The sequence below is a fragment of the Xiphophorus hellerii genome, chromosome 18 (genome assembly GCF_003331165.1).
Source record: "Xiphophorus hellerii strain 12219 chromosome 18, Xiphophorus_hellerii-4.1, whole genome shotgun sequence".
NCBI lineage: Eukaryota > Metazoa > Chordata > Actinopteri > Cyprinodontiformes > Poeciliidae > Xiphophorus > Xiphophorus hellerii.
The window spans coordinates 943920-966222 of NC_045689.1; the positions used below are offsets into that span (position 1 = coordinate 943920).

Consider the following 22303-nt stretch of genomic DNA (forward strand, 5'->3'; position numbering starts at 1 on the left):
TCTATTCTTGAAAATACTGCGTGGGGGGGAGAGAAATAGGTCAAATCTATTTCCTTTGGGTGCATCTCTTGCCAAGCGTCCAGTAAGCCAATATCCTCCATTCCTCTCTTTAGTAATTTACTTTGTGGTGTGCCTATTCTTTTGTTATTAGATGTGTCCCTCTTTTTCAGGACTGTGTTAAAGTCACCTGCACAAATTAAAATACCTTGTGATTCTAATGAGATAACTTCTAGCACTTTTTTCAAAAAAAGAAGGTCATAATTTGGGGGCATATAGATGGAGAGGAGGGTAACCAAACTTCCTTCAATTTTACCCTGAACCAGTATATATCTGCCTTCTTTATCACGTATTTGCTTTGTGAGTTCAAAATATAAAGAATTGTGCATTAGCACCGCGACTCCTCTTTTATGAGTTGTCTTGAATGAACTGTAAAAAACATTCCTAAATCCAAATTTTTGTAGTTTCTCATGTTCATTTGGGGATAAATGAGTTTCTTGAAGAAACAGTATCTGAATTTTCTCCCTTTTTATCTTAGACATTACTCTGCTCCTCTTAACAGGATTGTTGAGACCATTTACATTCCATGAAGCTGCTCTGATATCACCATTAATCATACCTGTATACTCGTTTGTACATGTCGACAGTTTGAACACAAAAAACAGAGATTTAAAGAACATAACACAAACAGGATGACTTCCATCCTCAGGGCTTCACTAAGCCCCAACATCCTACAACCTTTTTTCTTACATTGTAGGAGGAACAGCCCTATTCTAACTAGGGGCTCCTTCTCTGCTAAAGACAGAGTTCCTTCACCTTTGAGCTTAAGAGTCATTTCTCCATTTTCCTGATCAGAATAATCTTATTACTTATGAGAAGGGGGGGCAAAAAAAAGAAGGTGGAAGGTGGGGCCGGGTATTAGGACTAGAAAAGTAATTGCCGCATGGGGTTCAGATCCTCTATAATATACTATTATTACGTACATAAGAGTTGAGGGTCTACATCAGGAAGGCTATTCTATACTTGCTCTCGCTGAAATTCTTGGAGCGACTCTCGCACACGTTTGGAAAGCAAGGTGCCCACTTTATTCCAATGTGCGTCCTGGACAGTCGCTGGTTCTTCATTTGCAGTGGCAGATCGCGGCATGTCGACCCGGTATCCCCTCTTCCTCATATCGTCCGCTGCTTCTGAAGCACTCGCGTACAGGTGTGGTCCATCGTCCCAGTGAATCCTCATCTTAGCCAGGTAAGGTGTTTGGAACTGTATTTTCCCCTCTTTGAGAATCTTCTTGATGTTCTTGTATTCCTTAAGCTTATTATTTATCTCGGTCGGGAGATCGTGTGCAAATGAGATCAGTTTGCCGTCATAGAATATCTTCTTTCCCCACGCTGCTTTAAGGATTTTCTCTTTTATGTCATATCTGTGAAAGTTGACTAGGATGGATCTTGAAATTGATGCGTCTCGAGGTCTCGGTCCCAGTGAACGATGTGCTCGTTGAATCTGCAGATATTGGTTGACGGAGAGCTGCTCTTTCAGAAAGTTTTCAATGAACGTCTGCATGGCGTTGCCTTCAGCTTCTTCTTTAATGCCGTAGATGCGGATATTATTGCGTCGGGATCTTCCTTCTATATCAGTAACTTTGTCCAGGAGAGTTTTCTGCTGTTTGAGGCAGTAAGACAAAGAATCTCTCAAGTCCATATTCACCGTCTCCAGCTCGTTCACTCGTTGTTCTGCTTCCATTAGCCTAGCAGCTTGATTCCGAATGTCCGAACTGACCTCCTCCAGTTTCTTGTTTATTTCACTCTTAAAGCTGTTCAGGTCTTGCTTGATGTCGTTTTTCATAGCGATGATGTCATTTTGCATTTCTTTGATATTGTTGCATAGATTCTGGATAGCCTTAGCCGTCGTTAGCTCGCTCTCCTCGCTAGGGTCAGAGGCCTGCATCATGTTAGCCTTGCTTTCAATGTTTGTTAGATCAGTCCCTGCCCCGCCGTGATCAGCACCCCCCGGTCTCTTTTTTGATCTAACTCCACGCATTTGATCACAGAACCATCAAACGTTTTGAAGAACAGGGTCACGAGAAACGTGTTGAGAAAAAAGACGTAAAAGAACTGCCAAAAATTGGAGAAGAATCAAATATGAAGCTACAGGAACCCGTTACCTTCCAGGGCTGTCATACCTGCAGCGCCCAGAGGTATGAAATGTTCCGAGAAATGGCCAAGGTCAGGAAGACCGAAACAAAACCATCACTGAACAAAACACATACACTGAAACATCAAGACTGGACCAAGACAGATCTGAAGACAGATTGTTCAGAGGTTTGATGGCCTGATGAGATGAGAGTGAGTCTTGACGGACCAGATGATGGATGGACTCATGGTTGGGTCAGTACTGGCCACAGAGCTCCACTTCACATCAGACGCCTGCCAGGTGGAGGCGGGTTACTGGTACGGGCTGGCGCTATTAAAGATGAACTGGTTGGAAGATGGACTCAAAAGCAGGTCCCAAACCTTCAGCCAGTTTTTAGAAGAAACTTTCTTCAAGCAGTGGTTCAGGAAGAAGTCTGAATCTTTCAGAAAGACCCTGATTCTCATGCAGGACAATGATCCATCACATGCATCAAAGTACTCCACTAGGTGGCGAGTCAGTAAAGGCCTTCATAACGAAGTGGCCCCCTTCCTCACCAGACTTAAACCCCTGTGAGAACCTGTGGCTCTTTCTTAAATGGGAGATTTACAGTGAAGGCCGACTGTCCTTTAGCTGGACCGGTACCGGTACCGGTACCGCTCGGCTCCTCTTTAAGTTCTGCTCAGAGCTCCAGGATGATCAGTCTGGATGAATCTAAACGCTCATAAACCAGCAGATCAATCTGATCTCTGATCAATGGCTCCATGTTCTCCATCAGAGCCAAAGCTCCTCAGGTAGCGGCTCACCTTGATGCAGCTACTGATATACACGGTATCACCAAAGTAAGTACACCCTCACATTTCTGCAGATATTTAAGTTTATCTTTTCATGGGACAACACTGACAAAATGCCACTTTGACACAATGAAAAGTCGTCTGTGTGCAGCTTATATAACAATGTAAATTACTCTATACAGCCATTAATGTCTAAACCACCAGCAACAAAAGAGACTACACCTAAACGTCCAAACTGAGCACTGCTCGTCATTTTCCCTCCAAAATGTCACGTGACTCGTTAGTGTTACCAGGCCTCAGCTGAGCATAGGGAGCAGGTGTGTTCAGTTTTGCAGTACAGCTCTCACACTCTCTCCTACTGGTCACTGAAGGTCCAACATGGCACCTCATGGCAAAGAACTCTCTGAGGATCCTAGAAGACCAATTGTTGCGCCACATGAAGATGACCAAGGCTGCAGGAGGATTGCTAACACCCTGGAACTGAGCTGCAGCACAGTGGCCAAGATCATCCAGCTTTCTACAGAGCAGGTCCACTCAGAACAGACCTCCGCTGGTCATCCAAAGAAGCTGAGAGCACATGCTCAGAGTCACATCCAGATGCTGTCTTTGAAAGATGGGTGCAGGGGTTCTGTCAGCATTGCTGCAGAGATCGAAGAGGTCAGGGGTCAGCCTGTCAGTGCTCAGACTATATCAGATTGGTCTGATGGCTGTCACCCGGGAGGAAGCCTCTTCTGACGTCTGCACACAGTTTGCTGAAGACATGTCAACAAAGGACATGGATTACTGGAAGCAGGTCCTGTGGTCTGATGAGACCAAGATCAATCAGTTTGGTTCAGATGGTCTCCAGCATGTGAGGCGGCTGCCAGGTGAGGAGTACAAAGAGAAGTGTGTAATGCAGCATGGTGGTGGGGATGCCATGGTCTGGGCTGCAGGAGTGCAGCAGGTTGTGGGGAGTTACATGTCATGACCTCCAATCTGTACAGTGAAATCCTGAAGCAGAGCCTGATCCCCTCCCTCTGGAAACTGGATCATGTTTTTATTTAAACTAAACCTAGTAAAGCTGCAATAAACCTGCAGCTCTACTGAAGAGGCTGCAGGTAAAGGTGACGGCCTGACCAAGCATGTCTCCAGACCTGAACTCGATAGAACATCTTTGGGGCGTCCTCCAGCGGAGGGTGGAGGAGCGCCGAGTCTTGAATATCTGCCAGCTCTGTGATGTCGTCATGGAGGAGTGGAAAAGCTGTCCAATGGCAACCAGTGAAGCTCTGGTGACTCCAGGCCCAGGAGAGTTAAGGCAGTTCAGGTCATTAATGGTGGCCATGCAAAATATTCACACTGAAGGAACTGTCACTTAGGGGTGTAGTCTCTTTTGTTGCCGGTGGTTTAGACATTGATGGCTGTATAGAGTAATTTACATTGTTATATAAGCTGCACACAGACGACTTTTCATTGTGTCAAAGTGGCATTTTGTCAGTGTTGTCCCATGAAAAGATGAACTTAAATATCTGCAGAAATGTTAGGGTGTACTTACTTTGGTGATGCACTGTACCTGTGATTGTCTCCACACCTGATCACCTTCAATAATCAAACGTGTTTGATCAGCCCTGGTTTCTCTTTAGTGGGAATAAATGACCAAGCAGATAACAGGCATTTCCTGCATTCAGGTCACATACTGATGCTCCGTCTGTAGGAGCCAAAGCTGAGGAAATTTACTGTTTACATTCCTCTGAGGTTTTCACATCCTTTTGTTTTCATTTGGTGTGTGTGGGGGTAGGGGGGCGTGTGTGTGTGTGTGTGAGATGTTATTGTCTGAGGATAAATGTGGTTCAGTTTCATCGTTTGAGTTTAAACAATAGAAGATTAAAACCATGAAAAAACATCCTGTCGATGTCTCTTGGTCTTAATTGAATTCAGGTTTCAGTGTTTATGTGAGTTTTGGTGCTTCGTAGTTTGTTATTGTTCACAAACGTTTGTATGGCTGCTGCATATTTTCACAGCAGGTCAAAAGTTTACATATATCCACGTAAGCTTTTACGCCACCTTCATTTTTTTTTTCCCCCCCTCCAGGGGGTCTTTTTGTGGCTCTAGTGTCCCTTATATGAAAGTAGGCCGACAGGAAATGGGGACGGAGAGGAGGGAATGCGGCAAATATCGCCAGGTCCAGGAATCGAACCCGCGACGGCCGCGTCGAGGACTCAAGGCCTCCAAACATGGGCCGCACTATCCCCTTCGCCACCACGGCACGTCCCCATGTTCATTTTTATACAAGCCAACGTGTGTGAAATATGGCTCACGTTTTCCACATGAGGCCTCAGGCGACATGAGTTCAGATCAGATGGATGAAGGCTGGACTGTCTGAAGGAAAGATGTGGGTCAGATATCCAGACAGCAGGAAGAGGAGCTTCATGGGTTCATCATGTCTTCTAAGCTTTTATAGTTCAGTGTTGAAATTGCATCATTTTTTTCTGTGTTTGCCATGTTATTGGGTTTAGTGTGGATGTTCAGATTAATCCTCTAATTTTTACATTTTCTCTGTAAAGAAGTCAGTAAATTAGTTGCGGGTCTTGGAGTCCAGCTGGAGTCCAGCTGGAGTCCAGCTGGAGTCCAGTTGGAGTCCAGCTGGAGTCCAGTTGGAGTCCAGTTGGAGTCCAGCTGGAGTCCAGCTGGAGTCCAGCTGGAGTCCAGTTGGAGTCCAGCTGGAGTCCAGTTGGAGTCCAGCTGGAGGTTTGTGATCCTGTCAACTGTTGCAAGTGAAGCTCCAGTTTTGTGGATCTTTATCAGAACCAGCCCTGGGCCTCCTGGGTTGGTTCTTTTCTTTTCCTGCTGATCCTGGATCAGATCTGGATCTGCTGGTTTCGCTCATCTCGAGGTCCAGTTAAATGTTCACACTGGACCCACAGGCATCAGCTAAAGAGAAGAAACTTTTACTGTTCCTTCATGAAAACCCGGACAGCGGATTGTGTCCTGCAAATTGGATCCAGCAGTTTAAAGCGTCTGATTTTTATTTTCATCTTGTTGATGACAGTCAGTGTTTTAGTTCTGCAGAACCACATCAGAACCATTCAGGATTAGCAGCAGCTTGTATTCCCAGTTGGAGGAAAGCACTGGGAATGATGAAGCGCAGCAGAACCAGGTGAGAACTGATCCAGTCCAGAACCATCGGCTCTTCTGGACCGTTTCCTGTCTTCAGGTTGGGGCAGCAGAACCTGTTCAGCTGTTGAGGGCCAACAGGGCAACGTCCCCATATCATGATACCTGAGCCACCGAGCTTTACAGTGTCTAGAAGGAGGAATGTTATATAGATAGATAGATAGATAGATAGATAGATAGATAGATAGATAGATAGATAGATAGATAGATAGATAGATAGATAGATAGATAGATAGATAGATAGATAGATAGATAGCATTTATTGTCATTGAACAGAATTCAACGAGATTTCCATTGCAGCTCCCGTGCAAAAGGTCAAATATATACAGTATAAATAAGCAAACACACAATAATAATAATAACAATATATACAACTAAATTAACTAAAGGCACTCAACCATCCAAAGAAGTAGCAGCAGGTCCAATTATGGTAAAGTACAGATAATGTGACAGTGCAAAGTGCAGAACAATATGGCTGTGTGGGGGTGGGGGATATGTATGTGTGACTGCGAGGTTATGATATGTGTGGGAGGGGGGGGCGGCAGGGAGTAATGGCTCTGACTGCTGTGGGGAAGAAACTGTTTCTCAGTCTGTTTGTTGTAGTCCGTATATTCCTGTACCGCTTGCCTGATGGCAGCGGCACAAACAGTCTGTGGCCCGGGTGGCTGGAATCCATGGCTATGGATCCAGCTCTCTTCTTGACCCGGTCTGTGTAAATGGAGTCCAGGTCTGGGAGGGGGCATCCCACAATGCCTTGTGCTGTTCTCACCACCCGTGTCAGTTGTTTCCTCTCCAGTGCTGTGCAGCTGCCATACCACACAGTCATGTTGAGGCAGAGGATGCTCTCGATCATCGCCCTGTAAAAGTTCACGAGCAGCCGTGAGGAAAGTCCAGCCCGTCTCAGTTTCCTGAGGAAGAAGAGCCTTTGTTGTGCTTTCTTCACCAGGTGGGAGGTGTTTGTATTCCAGGAGAGGTCAGACGTGATGTGGAGGCCCAGGAACTTGATGTTGTCCACACGTTCCACCACTTCTCCATCTATGAGAAGGGGAGTGTGAGCCGTCCTCCTGGACCTTCTGTAATCCACAATGACCTCCTTGGTCTTCCCTGTGTTCAGCACCAAGTTGTTGGCTGAACACCACTGAGTGAGCTGCAGAATCTCCTCTCTGTAGTGGGTCTCGTTGTTGTCTGAAATGAGACCCACTACTGTTGTGTCGTCCGCGAACTTCACGACTGTGTTGGTGGGGTGGATGGCCACGCAGTCGTGTGTAAACAGGGTGAAGAGAGCTGGGCTGAGCACACAGCCCTGCGGCGTGCCTGTGTTGAGGACCAGTGGGGACGATGTTGAGCCACTTATTCTCACCACCTGAGGCCTGTTGGTGAGGAAGTCTCTGATCCAGTGGCACAGTGAAGCGGGCAGCCCCACCTCGAGTAGCTTCAGCACCAGCTTGTCTGGGATGACGGTGTTAAATGCTGAGCTGAAGTCTACAAATAGCATCCTAACGTAGGTGTTGGGATGCTGCAGATGGGTCAGGGCTGTGTGCAGAGTGATGGAGACAGCATCCTCTGTTGACCGGTTCGCTCTGTAGGCGAACTGAAGGCTGTCCAGGTTTGCGGGGATGAAGTCTCTGATGTACCTCAGAAGAATCCTCTCAAAGCACTTCATGATCACCGGGGTCAGAGCGACAGGCCGGTAATCGTTCAGGCTGGTGATGGAACGATTACCGGTTAAGTCATTACCGATAAGTCAACAGCTAAAGCTAATGCTTGTCATAGTCAGCCAGCAGCGTTGTGCCCTGCAGCAGGGAGATGGGGGTGGGGTCACGCTGTAGCAGGTTCATAACTCTTCTACATGCCTGCTGGCCCAGCCTGACCCACTGAGATGTTTTACTGCTGCCATGTTGGACAGGATGAGACAGAAACTGATCCTCCTGTTCCTGCCGTTCCCACGCTTACCGGTTTCTCCTCTGTGTCTTCCTGCAGGATCTGTTGGACGGGTATTCCTGCGCGTGTCCTCAGGGTTTCTACGGAAGGGACTGTGAGATCAGCGCCATGCGGTGCGCAGACGGGCCGTGCTTCAACGGGGGAACCTGCCTGGAGGCCGTTGGCGGCGGCTACAGCTGCCGCTGCCCGGACGGCTTCACCGGCTCCAACTGCGAGAAGCGGCTGGACCAATGCAGCAGCGGGCCCTGCGCTAACGGTACACACCCTCTGTCAGGAACAGAGCCTACGCTCCAACCATTAATACTCGGATGAATGCTTTCATCTGAGTATTGCTTCACACCAACACCTCCAGCTTATGCTTTGTTCATTGCATTCAGTCTGTGGATTCTAGACCCCAAAATCAGAAAAATCAGGAAAATGTTCCTGATTTTTACAGCCAGTGGAATAATTTAGATGGAAGATGTTTTGATCTCAGATTAAAGCAAAGATTGGAAAATCTGCACCACTTAAAGCAGATTAGCATAAATTCAGGAGAGCAACCTGTTTGGGTTTCAGTTGGTCCAGAACCGGACCACCTCTGTGTGACCCGGTTCTGGACCGGTAGGCTCATCACTATAATCATTATAATGAATTTCATGCCAACTAAAACAGGAGGAAACACCAACCAAAGCAGGTAAGTTGGACGGCGCTCACTGCTGTCGGCCTGCAGCTGAAGGTCCAGAAGGACGGGAAGCAGCGAATCTGGACCGGAATGTCTGCAGGAGGGAAGCCGACCTGCTGACCCGGGCTTGGCTCTGCTAATAATCAATCAATCAAGTTTATTTGTATAGAACATTTCATCATCAAAGCAGTTTAAAGTGTTTTACGTCATAAAAACACAAAATTTAAAAGTCATTAAAAAACCATTTAGTCAATAATTCAGGAATTAGAGAATCATTTTATTTTGATGAGCGCCATCATGAAAATCATTGATACACACCAAATTATTGATCAATGTTTCATTGATTATGTTTCCATAGCAACAGGTTTTAGTCTGGATTAAAGGAACTCAGGGTTTCAGCTGGTTTTCAGTTTTCTGGAAGTTTGTTCCAGATCTGTGGTGCATAGAAGCTGAATGCTGCTTCTCCATGTTTGGTTCTGGTTCTGATGCAGAACAGAACCAGAACCAGAACTAGCAGGTTGATCCAGCAGCAGATTTTTAATCTTTCAGTGATTTATAAACTAGCAGCAGATTAAAGTCTCAGTGAAGGAATGTAGAACTAGATGATGTAGAACCAGATGACGTAGAACCGGGTGGTGTAGAACCGGGTGGTTTAGAACCGGGCGCTGTAGAACCGGCGGTGTAGAACCGGGCGGTGTAGAACCGGGTGGTTTAGAACTGGGCGATGTAGAACCGGGCGGTGTAGAACCGGGCGGTGTCTCTGTCCTCCTGGTTCTAGTCAGAACTCCAGCAGCAGCGTTCTGTTGGTTTATCAGTCAGACCTGCTGCAGGAATCAAAGCCACTAAAGAGAAACTCCTGGTACGGTTGTTGTAAACGAATATTTTAGTAATCGAGTAATCTATCGATTATTCTTACGATTAATCGAGTAATCAGATAAAAGACATTTATAAAATAAAATATTGGTAAATCTGCCATAACAGCAGTGTTAATATCTGATATCAATATCAGTCCAATTTTTCATATTTTTTGTAGTTTAGAAAATTAACCTGTAACAATAATTAACTAGAAAATTAACCAGGTTAATAATAATGAACCTGTTAACGTTCTAAGTTAACTTGAAGAAAAGTTACACAAAGATCTGAAATTCTATTCAATTTAATAAATAAAGAGGCTCACAAATACCCGTATAAAAATGTCTTTGCACCAGTTTTTAGTTCATGTTTTCATCACTAATGGATGAATTCTCATCTGACAAGCTGGAGTGGTTTTTACTGCGGGTAGATTAGAGGCAGGGGTGAAAGTAGTTTCAAATTCTTGGAGATACTGTGACAAAAGTATATATACTGTATATACTGTATATATATATATATGTATATATATATACAGTACAAACCAAAAGTTTTTACACAGCTTCTCATTGAATTCAATTAGAAAGTTTGTCCAAACTTTTGGTCTGTATTGAGTACAGACTAAAAGTTTGGACACACAGTTGTGTCCAAACTTTTAGTCTGTACTGTATATATACAGTATTTGTACAATTGCTTCTTTGTTTGCCTTGGAGTTTCTGTGCTGATGAAACGATAAAAACTGGGTAGCTCTTGAATTGCCGTGTTTCCCTCAGCTCACTGGCTGCAATGTTGTTGCCTCCAGATGCCATCAGACCTAAAATCTGAATATCATGGCCTGGAGTGCATACCAGTTTTCCATGTCTGGCATATAACCATTCATTTTAGCTTTTAAACTGGTTATATTGGTCCTGTGTCCAGTCAGGGGGATGATCAGTAGGCCTGTTTGTTCTGAAGATCCTGCAGCTTCCACTTCGTCTTCCTGACATGGCGCCTCACCGACTCTCATCCTGACTCTCATCCCGACTCTCATCCCGACTCTCATCCTGACTCTCATCCCGACTCTCACCCTGACTTATCCTGACTCTCATCCTGACTCTCACCCTGACTCTCATCCCGACTCTCATTCCGACTCTCATCCCGACTCTCATCCCGACTCTCACCCTGACTCTCACCCTGACTCTCATCCCGACTCTCATCCCGACTCTCATCCCGACTCTCATCCCGACTCTCATCCTGACTCTCATCCCGACTCTCATCCCGACTCTCATCCCGACTCTCATCCTGACTCTCATCCCGACTCTCATCCGGACTCTCATCCGGACTCTCACCCTGACTCTCATCCCGACTGTCATCCCGACTCTCATCCCGACTCTCATCCCGACTCTCATCCCGACTCTCACCCCGACTCTCATCCAGACTCTCATCCCGACTCTCCTCCCGACTCTCATCCCGACTCTCATCCCGACTCTCACCCCGACTCTCATCCAGACTCTCATCCCGACTCTCCTCCCGACTCTCAACCCGACTCTCATCCCGACTCTCATCCTGACTCTCACCCTGACTTATCCTGACTCTCACCCTGACTCTCATCCCGACTCTCACCCCGACTCTCATCCCGACTCTCATCCCGACTCTCACCCTGACTCTCATCCCGACTCTCATCCTGACTCTCATCCCGACTCTCACCCTGACTCTCATCCCGACTCTCACCCCGACTATCATCCCGACTCTCAACCCGACTCTCATCCCGACTCTCATCCCGACTCTCAACCCGACTCTCATCCCGACTCTCATCCCGACTCTCATCCCGACTCTCATCCCGACTCTCATCCCGACTCTCACCCTGACTCTCATCCCGACTCTCATCCCGACTCTCATCCCGACTCTCACCCCGACTCTCATCCCGACTCTCACCCCGACTCTCATCCCGACTCTCACCCTGACTCTCATCCCGACTCTCATCCTGACTCTCACCCCGACTCTCATCCCGACTCTCACCCTGACTCTCATCCCGACTCTCACCCTGACTTATCCTGACTCTCATCCCGACTCTCATCCCGACTCTCATCCCGACTCTCATCCTGACTCTCACCCTGACTCTCACCCTGACTTATCCTGACTCTCATCCCGACTCTCATCCCGACTCTCAACCTGACTCTCATCCCGACTCTCATCCTGACTCTCATCCCGACTCTCATCCTGACTCTCACCCTGACTCTCATCCCGACTCTCACCCCGACTCTCATCCCGACTCTCACCCTGACTCTCATCCCGACTCTCATCCTGACTCTCACCCCGACTCTCATCCCGACTCTCACCCTGACTCTCATCCCGACTCTCACCCTGACTTATCCTGACTCTCATCCCGACTCTCATCCCGACTCTCATCCTGACTCTCACCCTGACTTATCCTGACTCTCATCCCGACTCTCATCCCGACTCTCAACCTGACTCTCATCCCGACTCTCATCCTGACTCTCATCCCGACTCTCATCCTGACTCTCACCCTGACTCTCATCCCGACTCTCATCCCGACTCTCACCCTGACTCTCATCCCGACTCTCATCCTGACTCTCACCCTGACTCTCATCCCGACTCTCACCCTGACTCTCATCCCGACTCTCACCCTGACTCTCACCCCGACTCTCATCCTGACTCTCACCCTGACTCTCATCCCGACTCTCATCCCGACTCTCATCCCGACTCTCACCTGACTCTCATCCCGACTCTCATCCCGACTCTCACCTGACTCTCATCCCGACTCTCATCCCGACTCTCACCCTGACTCTCATCCCGACTCTCATCCCGACTCTCACCCTGACTCTCACCCTGACTCTCATCCCGACTCTCATCCCGACTCTCACCTGACTCTCATCCCGACTCTCATCCCGACTCTCACCCTGACTCTCACCCTGACTCTCATCCGACTCTCATCCTCCCTGACTCTCATCCCTGACTCTCATCCCACTCCATCCGGACTCTCATCCCGACTCTCACCCTGACTCTCACCCCGACTCTCATCCCGACTCTCATCCCGACTCTCACCCGGACTCTCATCCCGACTCTCACCCTGACTCTCACCCTGACTCTCATCCCGACTCTCATCCTGACTCTCACCCTGACTCTCATCCCGACTCTCATCCTGACTCTCACCCTGACTCTCATCCCGACTCTCACCCTGACTCTCATCCCGACTCTCACCCTGACTCTCATCCTGACTCTCACCCTGACTCTCACCCTGACTCTCATCCCGACTCTCACCCTGACTCTCATCCCGACTCTCATCCCGACTCTCACCCTGACTCTCATCCCGACTCTCATCCTGACTCTTACCCTGAGTCTCATCCCGACTCTCACCCTGACTCTCATCCCGACTCTCACCCTGACTCTCACCCCGACTCTCATCCCGACTCTCATCCCGACTCTCACCCTGACTCTCATCCCGACTCTCATCCCGACTCTCATCCCGACTCTCATCCCGACTCTCACCCTGACTCTCATCCCGACTCTCATCCCGACTCTCACCCTGACTCTCATCCCGACTCTCATCCCGACTCTCATCCCGACTCTCATCCCGACTCTCACCCTGACTCTCATCCCGACTCTCATCCCGACTCTCATCCCGACTCTCATCCCGACTCTCACCCTGACTCTCATCCCGACTCTCACCCTGAGGAACCACAGAATTCTGTTAAGATAAAAGCACATCTTGTGAATTTGGGATATTTTTCCTCCAACAGAGGAATCGCCTCAAATGTTGGACTGGAATTTATTTCAATGTCATTTGTGAATGTTAGGGCCTCATTTTCAACAGTTTAGCTAGAAAGATTGAAAAAAGTTATTATTTTGGAGAAAGTTTCATCAACATCAATATTTCCCCTAAATAAGAGCCAAAAAAATAGTTTGATAGAGAAAAAGCCTCTCAGACTCAGAGCTTAAAGCAAGATGGCAGAGAGCAGCAAACTCTGTTTTTAATTAGACAATTAATTTAATTTTACATAATTATCGCGGTACAAGCCATTTGTTAAATACTTAATAAAACATATTTTTCCTGTTTGATGTTTGTTGTGAGTGACGTAAATTCACAAACTAACGAGGTAATCAGTCCAAGTGTGTGGTTTACTGAACGTTCAGAAACTGATTCGCCACAGCGAAGGTAAACAAAGATAAAATAACCTGAACAGGTGATCAACTCTAAGCCACTGCTACCTTTTTATTCTCCGTCTCTTTGTCATTAAGCACACCCGTTGCCGTGGCAACCGCGTGTGCTCCGCAAGCCGAGCAGAGATTACTTTAAAAACATAACATTTAGTCCGTTACAATATTAGGTTTTCAGGCTTGATATTTATTTTGTGATTATTAATAAGCGCTTCCTGAACACAGCGACGGTCGATCAGTTCGTTTTAAACTCCTGCTCTGCTGGTTATTTTGGTATTGGAACCGAAATGCACAGAATTGGGCAACACCTTGTTGAAACAATAATTACTGAGATTATTATTTTTGTTTGGTTATGAATTTGAACACGTTTTGTTGATATTGTGTTGTTGTTCTTTAATACAGTTATGAATGGTTTGATAAGCGAGTCAGGTGACCTGCTGGTCTCAGCATCCTGGCGCCGTTCAGTTTGTCACCGAGATCGACTCAAAACCTTCTGCCATCGATGTATTGAGGCCTCCAGGTCTAGCAAAGCACGAACAGTTCAGAAACAATATGAAATGGGAAAAAGCTATTTATTAACTGATTAAGTCGTGTTTTAGATTGTTCTTGAAAAACTAATCGGTCACGGCTTCACAGTGCAGCCATTGATTTTTTTTACAGCAGACGGCCGCTCCCCTCTCTTGCAGGTCCTGCGTTCCCCCGCTAAATCTTTTAGGGTACACAGTACCTGATCGTACCCGCCTACTTTCACCCCTGATTAGAGGCGAACAAATGAACGTAAGATGGGGATGAAGAGAAGAAAATAGACCAGCAGACTGACGATTGTAAGTCTGGGGGGGAAAGACGAATGAACAAACCTAATGGGAGGGGGAGACATGACCGGCAGACCAGGGGACGAACGTAAGAACTGGGGGAGCGATACAGGATATTTACGGCACCTTCGTTCGTCACACTCAGAAACTCATGAACCGCCACGACGCTCCGCCAGCCGTTTGTTCAGACCAGGATGATATGAGATTTATTGTGCGGTTTGTCCGTAAAGCTACACTTACATTGTAACCATCAGCTACTCAGCCGCCCGCCGTGTTCAGTCTATCAGCTCACCTGTATTAATACCTGCAGCTCTTCCTGCCGTTCGCTCTGAACCAGCAGCTCCTGGAGGAGAAAGGCTGCTGTACTCCAGGCATGGCGCCAGTCATTTTAAAGATGCTTATTGGTTCCCCAAAAGCGATGAAAACCCGAACGTTACTATCAATCCATAAAATCCCCACGGGCCGAACTTGAACATTGGACGTTATGCCGCGAACACTTAGCTTTCGTCAACAACTCAGAGGAGGAAGTCAGAGCTCCGCGCAACGCAAATAATGTCCCGGCCGGAACACGGTGCGCTAAATAATAAAACATAAATTAACAAAGCTTTGAGGCAGGTAAATTTTCCTTGAGGAATTTTAATAATTGAGTTACTAGAATCATTCGAGAAATCGCTTCAGCCCCAACCAGCCTGGATGAGTTTCTGATCTGAGGCTTTAGAAACCAGGATCCTTTAGTTGTGTTACAAAGTGACTGATTTCGTTTTGCTTCATCTTTTCTTTTCCTGGTGTCACTTTGGGGAAGAACTCATGAAGTCTGAATGTGTTATCCTCTGCGTCGTCATGGTAACTGATCTTATTTCCTGCTGTAGCCTGAGCCAGTGGGAGCTTATTGAACCAGAGGGTCCTAGGATGGAGCCTTGGGGAACCCCACAGGTGACCTCTGACCTCTTGATGAGACGGTTCCTGTTGAAACAGAGAAATCCCAGTTCTTCATGTCGGACTGGAACCAGTTGAGTTCTGGACCGGAGAGTCCGACCCAATTCTCCAGTTGGTTCAGTGATATGATCAACACTGAGGTCCAACAGAACCAGAACCAGAACCAGCTCTGTGGTTGTTCCACCATTTGTGTTTATATGGATGTCATTGAAGCCTTTCTGTATTTTTGTATTTATTTATTTCAAACAGGTTTAAAAACAAGACAAGCAGCAACTAGTGGCACAGAGAAAACCAGTGAGTCCAAAACCGAGAGCAGAATAATGTGTTGGGAAAAGTGAACGATTCTCTCAGTTTAATGAAATACGACCTACTGACTCAATGAATATTAACCATGTTATAATATTCTCATGCCTGTTCAATATACTGTGCTAAAGAGCCAACAATAAATAATTTTACAAAGACAAGATGGTTACAAAGTATCATGAGTCAATAAAAAGTACGGCTGATACTAACAGTAGCGATGAAATACAGCTGGTTGCAGGTCAGGCGGTTCAGGATCTGGGATTCTGTCAACTGTTATAAACTGTTTATATTTTTCTTTATTATTTCTAAGAACGTTTCCCCTGCATGTGTTAGGGTGCAGTAGAGCCATTGTAAATGATTACTTTACTAATCTATTTATGATGACAATTAATCGAGTACAAATTTCACAAAATAAAATATTTCTAAGTACTGCCATAACAGCAGCATTACTATTGGATATCAACATCGGAAGATTTCTCATATTTGAGCATCGCTATTACTTTTCTGTAATTTATAAAATTAACCTGTAACAATAAGAAAATTATAGAGCAATCTGAAATCATATTCACTTTAATGACAAAGAGGCAGGCTCAGAAAAATATTTGTAAAAAGAAATGTCTAAACTCCAGTTTTTAGTTCATGTCTTCATCTTCAGCCAGTTCAATAGATGAACTCTCTTCTTGCTCTTGTTCTTGTTGCCATTTGACTCCTTCGTTTATCACAGAAACATCTACCACCACCTGCCGCCATGATGCGCCGCCACTCCCGTTTGTTTAGACCAGGATGATATGAAATTCATTTTCTAGGTCGTCCGTAAAGCTACACTTTCGCTAATCATCAACTTCAGCAGCAGTGCTCAGTTCATGGGCTCACCTGCATGAACACACCTGAACCGGCAGCTCCGGGAGGAGAACGGCTTATTGATCCCCGACAAACAATAAAAACCCAAACATCATCATCATCAATCGATAAAATCCTCCCAGGCCGAACTTCAACATTGGATGCTATGCTGCTAACACTTAGCACTTAGCAACAACTCACAGGTGGAAGTGAGAGCGCCGCCCGGCGCGATGAGCAATAAAACACAACTTCAGGAAGGCAGATCAGTTTTCCTTGAGGAATTTTAATATTCGAGGAACTCAAATCGTTCGAGGAATCGTTTCAACCCCACTGTAGAGTGATAACTACGCAGTCTTTCTTTAATGGGAGCGATGGAGTCAGTGATGTGAGTTTCTACCAGCTGATAGACATGGTTACTGTTAAAGGGTGAAGAGGAAGAGTAGATTTGATTAAATGTTTCTGCTGCGTTGTCTGTGAAAGAAGGTTTTGTGACAGCAACTGTTTGGTTAAACGGGTTAACGGATAAAATGCTTACAGATAAGATAACAGACGTGATCAGACATCAGTTACAGACGTTGGAAATATTCGCATCCTGGCTGATAATCAGGTCCGGTGTGTGTTGGATGTGTAACATGTTGAATTAAACCAAAATGATGAAGAATATCGCAGCTTTTTTACCGCTTGTCTACAGACTCCTCAACATGAAATCCCCAACAATTATTATGATTATTAGATAGTCATAATCAATGCATAACAGATTAAAGCTCATGAAGCTCAATGAAGAAATTTTCCATGTGTTTTGGAGTTTTGTATAAAGTTTATGTCAGAGTTTGTTTCTGGCTTTATACCTCAATTCCCAGGTATTTAAAAGAAGTGAATTGAATTTAGGAAACTTGTATATATTGAGGCCACGCCTCCTCCTCTTTTATGTTTTCTATTCTCACATTAAATCAGGAGGCGCCGACTCATTTTTGTCATCCAACCATGTTTCTGTCAGAAATCAATATGCTGAGTGATGGAGGCGTTTCCTGATTTTGCTAATAATGATATTTGATTTATCAGCCAGTTTCAGTGAATTGAGGCAGATCATTTGAAGTTGCTTCAGACGGGATAAATCTGAGGTTTAGTTTTCCTGTTAGTGTCCCGAAGCTGCTGTCTGGACCCGGTCTCATACCACTGATACCAGAGCCATGGACCCTCTGGTGAATCAGAACCGGGTGGTTCTGATGAAGTAAGGTCTGCTCTGTCGTCACTAAGAAGAGAAGTGCTCAGCAGAAGTTGGTTGTTCATTTTATCCGTGAGTTTAAGGAACTGGGATCCAGGAGAAGACGTTCCCTGTGAGGTGGGACTTAATGAAGGAGTGGAGGAGCTGAGAGGGTCGGGAGGAGAGGGACCAGTCACTCCGTCTCCAGTACATGTTTTCCCAGTTTGTGTTGGAATAGTTTGCTCCTGATGTGCAGTATTGGTCCACTGATAAACTTCTTCAGTTTCAGTTTTCAAATTGTGCTCAGAAGATAAGTAAAGTCATTTTTCAGAATTTCTGAATTTTGTTTGGTCAGATTATTAGCTCCAACATGAACTATTTCAGTATTGGGCTGATCAGCTGATCAGTGTGTCATTGGGGAAGTTCAGCTTTATTTGTATCACATTTCAGCAGCAAGGCGGTTCAACGAGCTCTACATAACAAAAACACCAAATTACAAAGTTCTAAAGAAAACGTCGTCCTGTCAACAACTGAGCAAACATGACATGTTGATAAGTGACATCATCAAAACCACAGAAATATGTTAATATGAAATATGTCAAAATCAACCAAATTATGTTTCCATAGCATCTGGTTTCAGTCTGGATTAAAGGCACTCAGGCTTTCAGCTGGTTTTCGGTTTCCTGGAAGTTTGTTCCAGATCTGTGGTACATAGAAGCTGAATGCTGCTTCTCCATGTTTGGTTCTGGTTCTGATGCAGAGCAGAACCAGAACCAGCAGGTTGATCCAGCAGCAGATCTTTAATCTTTCAGTGATTTATAAACTAGCAGCAGATTAAAGTCTCAGTGAAGGAATGTAGAACTAGATGATGTAGAACTGGGTGGTGTCTCTATCCTCCTGGTTCTAGTCAGAACTCGAGCAGCAGCGTTCTGGACCGTTGGGTTGTCAATCAGACCTGTGAAGACGCTGCTGCAGGAATCAAAGCCACTAAAGAGAAACTAAAGCCTGGATGAGTTTCTCTGATCTGAGACTTTAGAAATGCAGAATACTTTAGTTGTGTTAGAAAGTGACTGATTTCGTTCTCTGTCCCGGACAATAAGTGCTTTTGGTTCATCTTTTCTTTTCCTGGTGTCACTTTAGGTCTTGATGAACTCATGAAGTCTGAATCTGTTACGTAGAGCTGTTATCATCTGCGTCGTCATGGTAACTGATCTTATTTCCTGCTATAGCCTGAGTCAGTGGGAGCACATAGATATTGAATCAGAGGGTTCTAGGATGGAGCCTTGGGGTACCCCACATGTGACCTCTGACGTTTCCTATTGAAGTAGAGAAATCCCAGTTCTTTATGTTGAACCAGGCCCGGCGGGCTTTGGGGCACATTGGGGTGTTTTGGGGGCATTGGGTGGTTTTGTGGAGCACTGGGGTGTTTGGGGGGTTTTTTTGGACATTGAAGGGTTTTGGGGAGCATTGGGGCTTTTTCCCCGCCCACAGAGTCAGCCGTGCCCTCCGTGGACTGGAAGCTGTTTCTTTCATTTTTACCTCAGAGTGACCATCTTTCTATTATTCCTATCTTGATTTGATACAGTAGAGGCTCCCACACTTCCCTTATCTGTGTTTTTCTGAGCCGCCTTTAAACGCAACATGAGTGCTAAGATGCTCATGCCGGTTTTAGACCTGCTGCTGCTGTGCAGAGACAGGTGTGTGTTAGAATCATGGCAGCAAAAGACAAAAACCTTTGTACAGAGTTTTTCCTACAAGCTAACCGTTGATAGCTGATTAATGCCGCTGGATACAGCTGATGTTACCTACATGATGACTAGCTAATGTTAGCTACATGACCACTAGCTAATGTTAGCTACCTGATGACTAGTTAATGTTAGCTACATGACGAGTAGCTAATGTTAGCTACATGACGACTAGCTAATGTTAGCTACGTGACGACTAGCTAATGTTAGCTACGTGATGACTAGCTAATGTTAGCTACATGACGACTACCTAATGTTAGCTACCTGATGACTAGCTAATGTTAGCTACATGACAACTAACTAATGTTAGCTACCTGATGACTAGCTAATGTTAGCTACATGACAACTTCCTAATGTTAGCTACCTGATGACTAGCTAATGTTAGCTACATGACGACTAACTAATGTTAGCTACCTGATGACTAGCCAAGGCCAATATATCTTGATGTGCTTGTTAACAAGAACAGGCTACAGGTATTATTAACTACTGTATGTTCGAATGTGGGTGTGCTGGTTACATTTACTTTAGTAATGTCTGGAAAAAAATGACTGATAAGAGTTTTACTGCACTGTAATTTTTTCTTTTACTTGATTATTATTTATTCTCTTATTTGAGTATGTTGATTTTGCATTTAAAGAAATAGTCTTCAGAGATTGGACCTGTCAACAGCTGGTTGGCAGGTCCAATTGTAACTTGAGTCATTAGGTTACAATAGATTCTTAGGTTAGCTCATTAGCATGAGCTAATGTTTATTTAGGTCAAGTCAAAGTTTATTTCTGTAACACATTTCCAACAGCCTCAGCCGATCAAAGCGCTTCACAACGAACATCATATGTAGATAAATGATAAAATAGAAATAAAATTAAATTTAGTAAAAATAATGAGCCAAATATTAAACTGGCAGATTCAAAAGCTAATAGTTTGAATAAAACCCAAACAATATAGAGTTTTCCCTCCTTTTCTCTTTAGCCGAGTTTCAGCCAGAGGGAGACGATCCACAGATTCTCTGTCTGCTTTCCATCCTGGCTTTAGGGACAGACGGTAAAAGCTCAGGGTTCTGGTGGGCTGCAGGCTGCTGGAGCTCACTTCAGTACCGAGGATCCAAAAACACTTAAAAACTATCAATAAGACCTTAAATTTGATCCTAAAGCAGCAGGGAGCCAGTGAAGGGTTTGTAAAACCGGGGCCACAGATTCACTCCTCCTGGTTTTGGTCAGCAGACCAGCTGCAGCATTTTGTTTGCTCTGCTCCAACCCTGAGTACAAAGAGTTAAATAATCTAAATGTGATGAATGATTGGATCAAAATCAGGCAGAGGAAGATCAGATTTGATCTTAGCAAGGATCCTCAGCTGGAAGAAACTGGCTTTGATAGCAGCGCTAACATGCTAATCAAATCTAACACAGGATCAACAATCACACCCAGAGTTTTCACAAATGGACGACAGCAGGAGGACGGGGGACCGACCACACCGTCACATCCAGGAGAGGACGGCACTGACCAAACATACAATCTCAGTTTTTCTTATTTGGGTTCAGAAAATGTCTGAACATCCTGAAGACGATCCTGGAACATCGGCCCAGCAGACTGGAGGTCATGTTGAGGCAGAAAGATCTGAACGGATCAAGCAGCGAAAGAACCACAATATGCAAATTTAAACATAATTACTCAACAATTTATACGTCACTGTTTATATCCTTATTGTTTATTTTGCATTAATAAACAAGGTTATTTTATTTGAAATGTTACATAAATGTTTGTGTATTTATATTAAAGGAAAGGCTGGTTTACCCATTGGCCTCCAATGCCGAACTAGTCTGGAACCAGTTGAGTTCTGGACCGGAGAATCCGACCCAGTTCTCCAGTTGGTTCAGTAACATGATCAACACTGAGGTCCAACAGAACCAGAACCAGCTCTGTGGTTCTGCCATCATCTGTGTTTATATGGATGTCCTTGAACCCTTTGACTAGGCCGGTCTCAGTGCTGTGGTAACCATGGAAACCAGATTGAAAGCGGCTGCTTAGCCTCTGAAACAGATTTTCCAGTAACGCTACTGATGAATGGGAGGTCAGAGGTCAGCCTGTAACTCTGTTTTTATCAGAAGTTTGATATCTGCTGGTTTTAAAGCCTGGAGGAAAATCAGCTGATGAGCCAGGAGTTTATTGTTCAGGTCAGATGGATGAAGGCTGGACTGTCTGAAGGAAAGGTGTGGGTCGGATATCCAGACAGCAGGAAGAGGAACTTCATGGGTTTATCATTTCTTCTAAGCTTTTATAATTAAGTGTTGAACTTGATCCATTTTTTGTGGAGTGAATGTTGATATGAGGGACATTTCGGCCCAAAGCTACAACAGGTAGCTGCAGGGATTTGTCTTAGTGACGGATTTTTCCTGTTAGTCGTCAGATCCAAAGTGTGAGGTGTTTCTCAGTTCATCTCCCAGAGCTCCAGGTGAGCTGCTTGCTGAAGCACAGTAACAGCATTTATCTCGATATTCACTTCCTGTTGCTCCATCTTCATTTCTCCTGACTGAAGTCTTTTCTCTATCACTGAGCTGGTCGTTGTTTTGAGTCATTAAGTTGAACCTGTGTTGAATTCCTCTCCAGTTGATGAATCTTTATCTGCTGATTGAAGTGCATAACATTGCTGGTGTCCCCGTGTCGACCGGAGGCATCTTGACCTGGTTCAGCTTGAAAAAAGCAAAGTCTGGATGGATTTCAGGTTGTTAGAGCTGAACTTATCAGGTCCACAGTGTAAGAGTAGCTATAAGAACTGGGAATAAAAAATAA

At 45.2% G+C, this 22303-nt stretch overlaps 1 protein-coding gene across 3 annotated transcripts in view; it reads left to right on the forward strand.

Annotated features, from left to right (window-relative positions):
- dlc (deltaC) overlaps positions 1-22303 on the forward strand; it is a 385702-nt gene that overhangs the window by 228364 nt on the left and 135035 nt on the right. For all 3 annotated transcript variants that reach the window (XR_004342843.1, XM_032590768.1, XM_032590766.1), the window contains exon 7: positions 8049-8265. Coding sequence is in view for 2 of the 3 variants with exons in the window: in XM_032590768.1 (XP_032446659.1) it covers positions 8049-8265 (217 nt within the window). In the remaining variant the exon portion in view is untranslated. The remainder of the gene's footprint in view (positions 1-8048; positions 8266-22303) is intronic.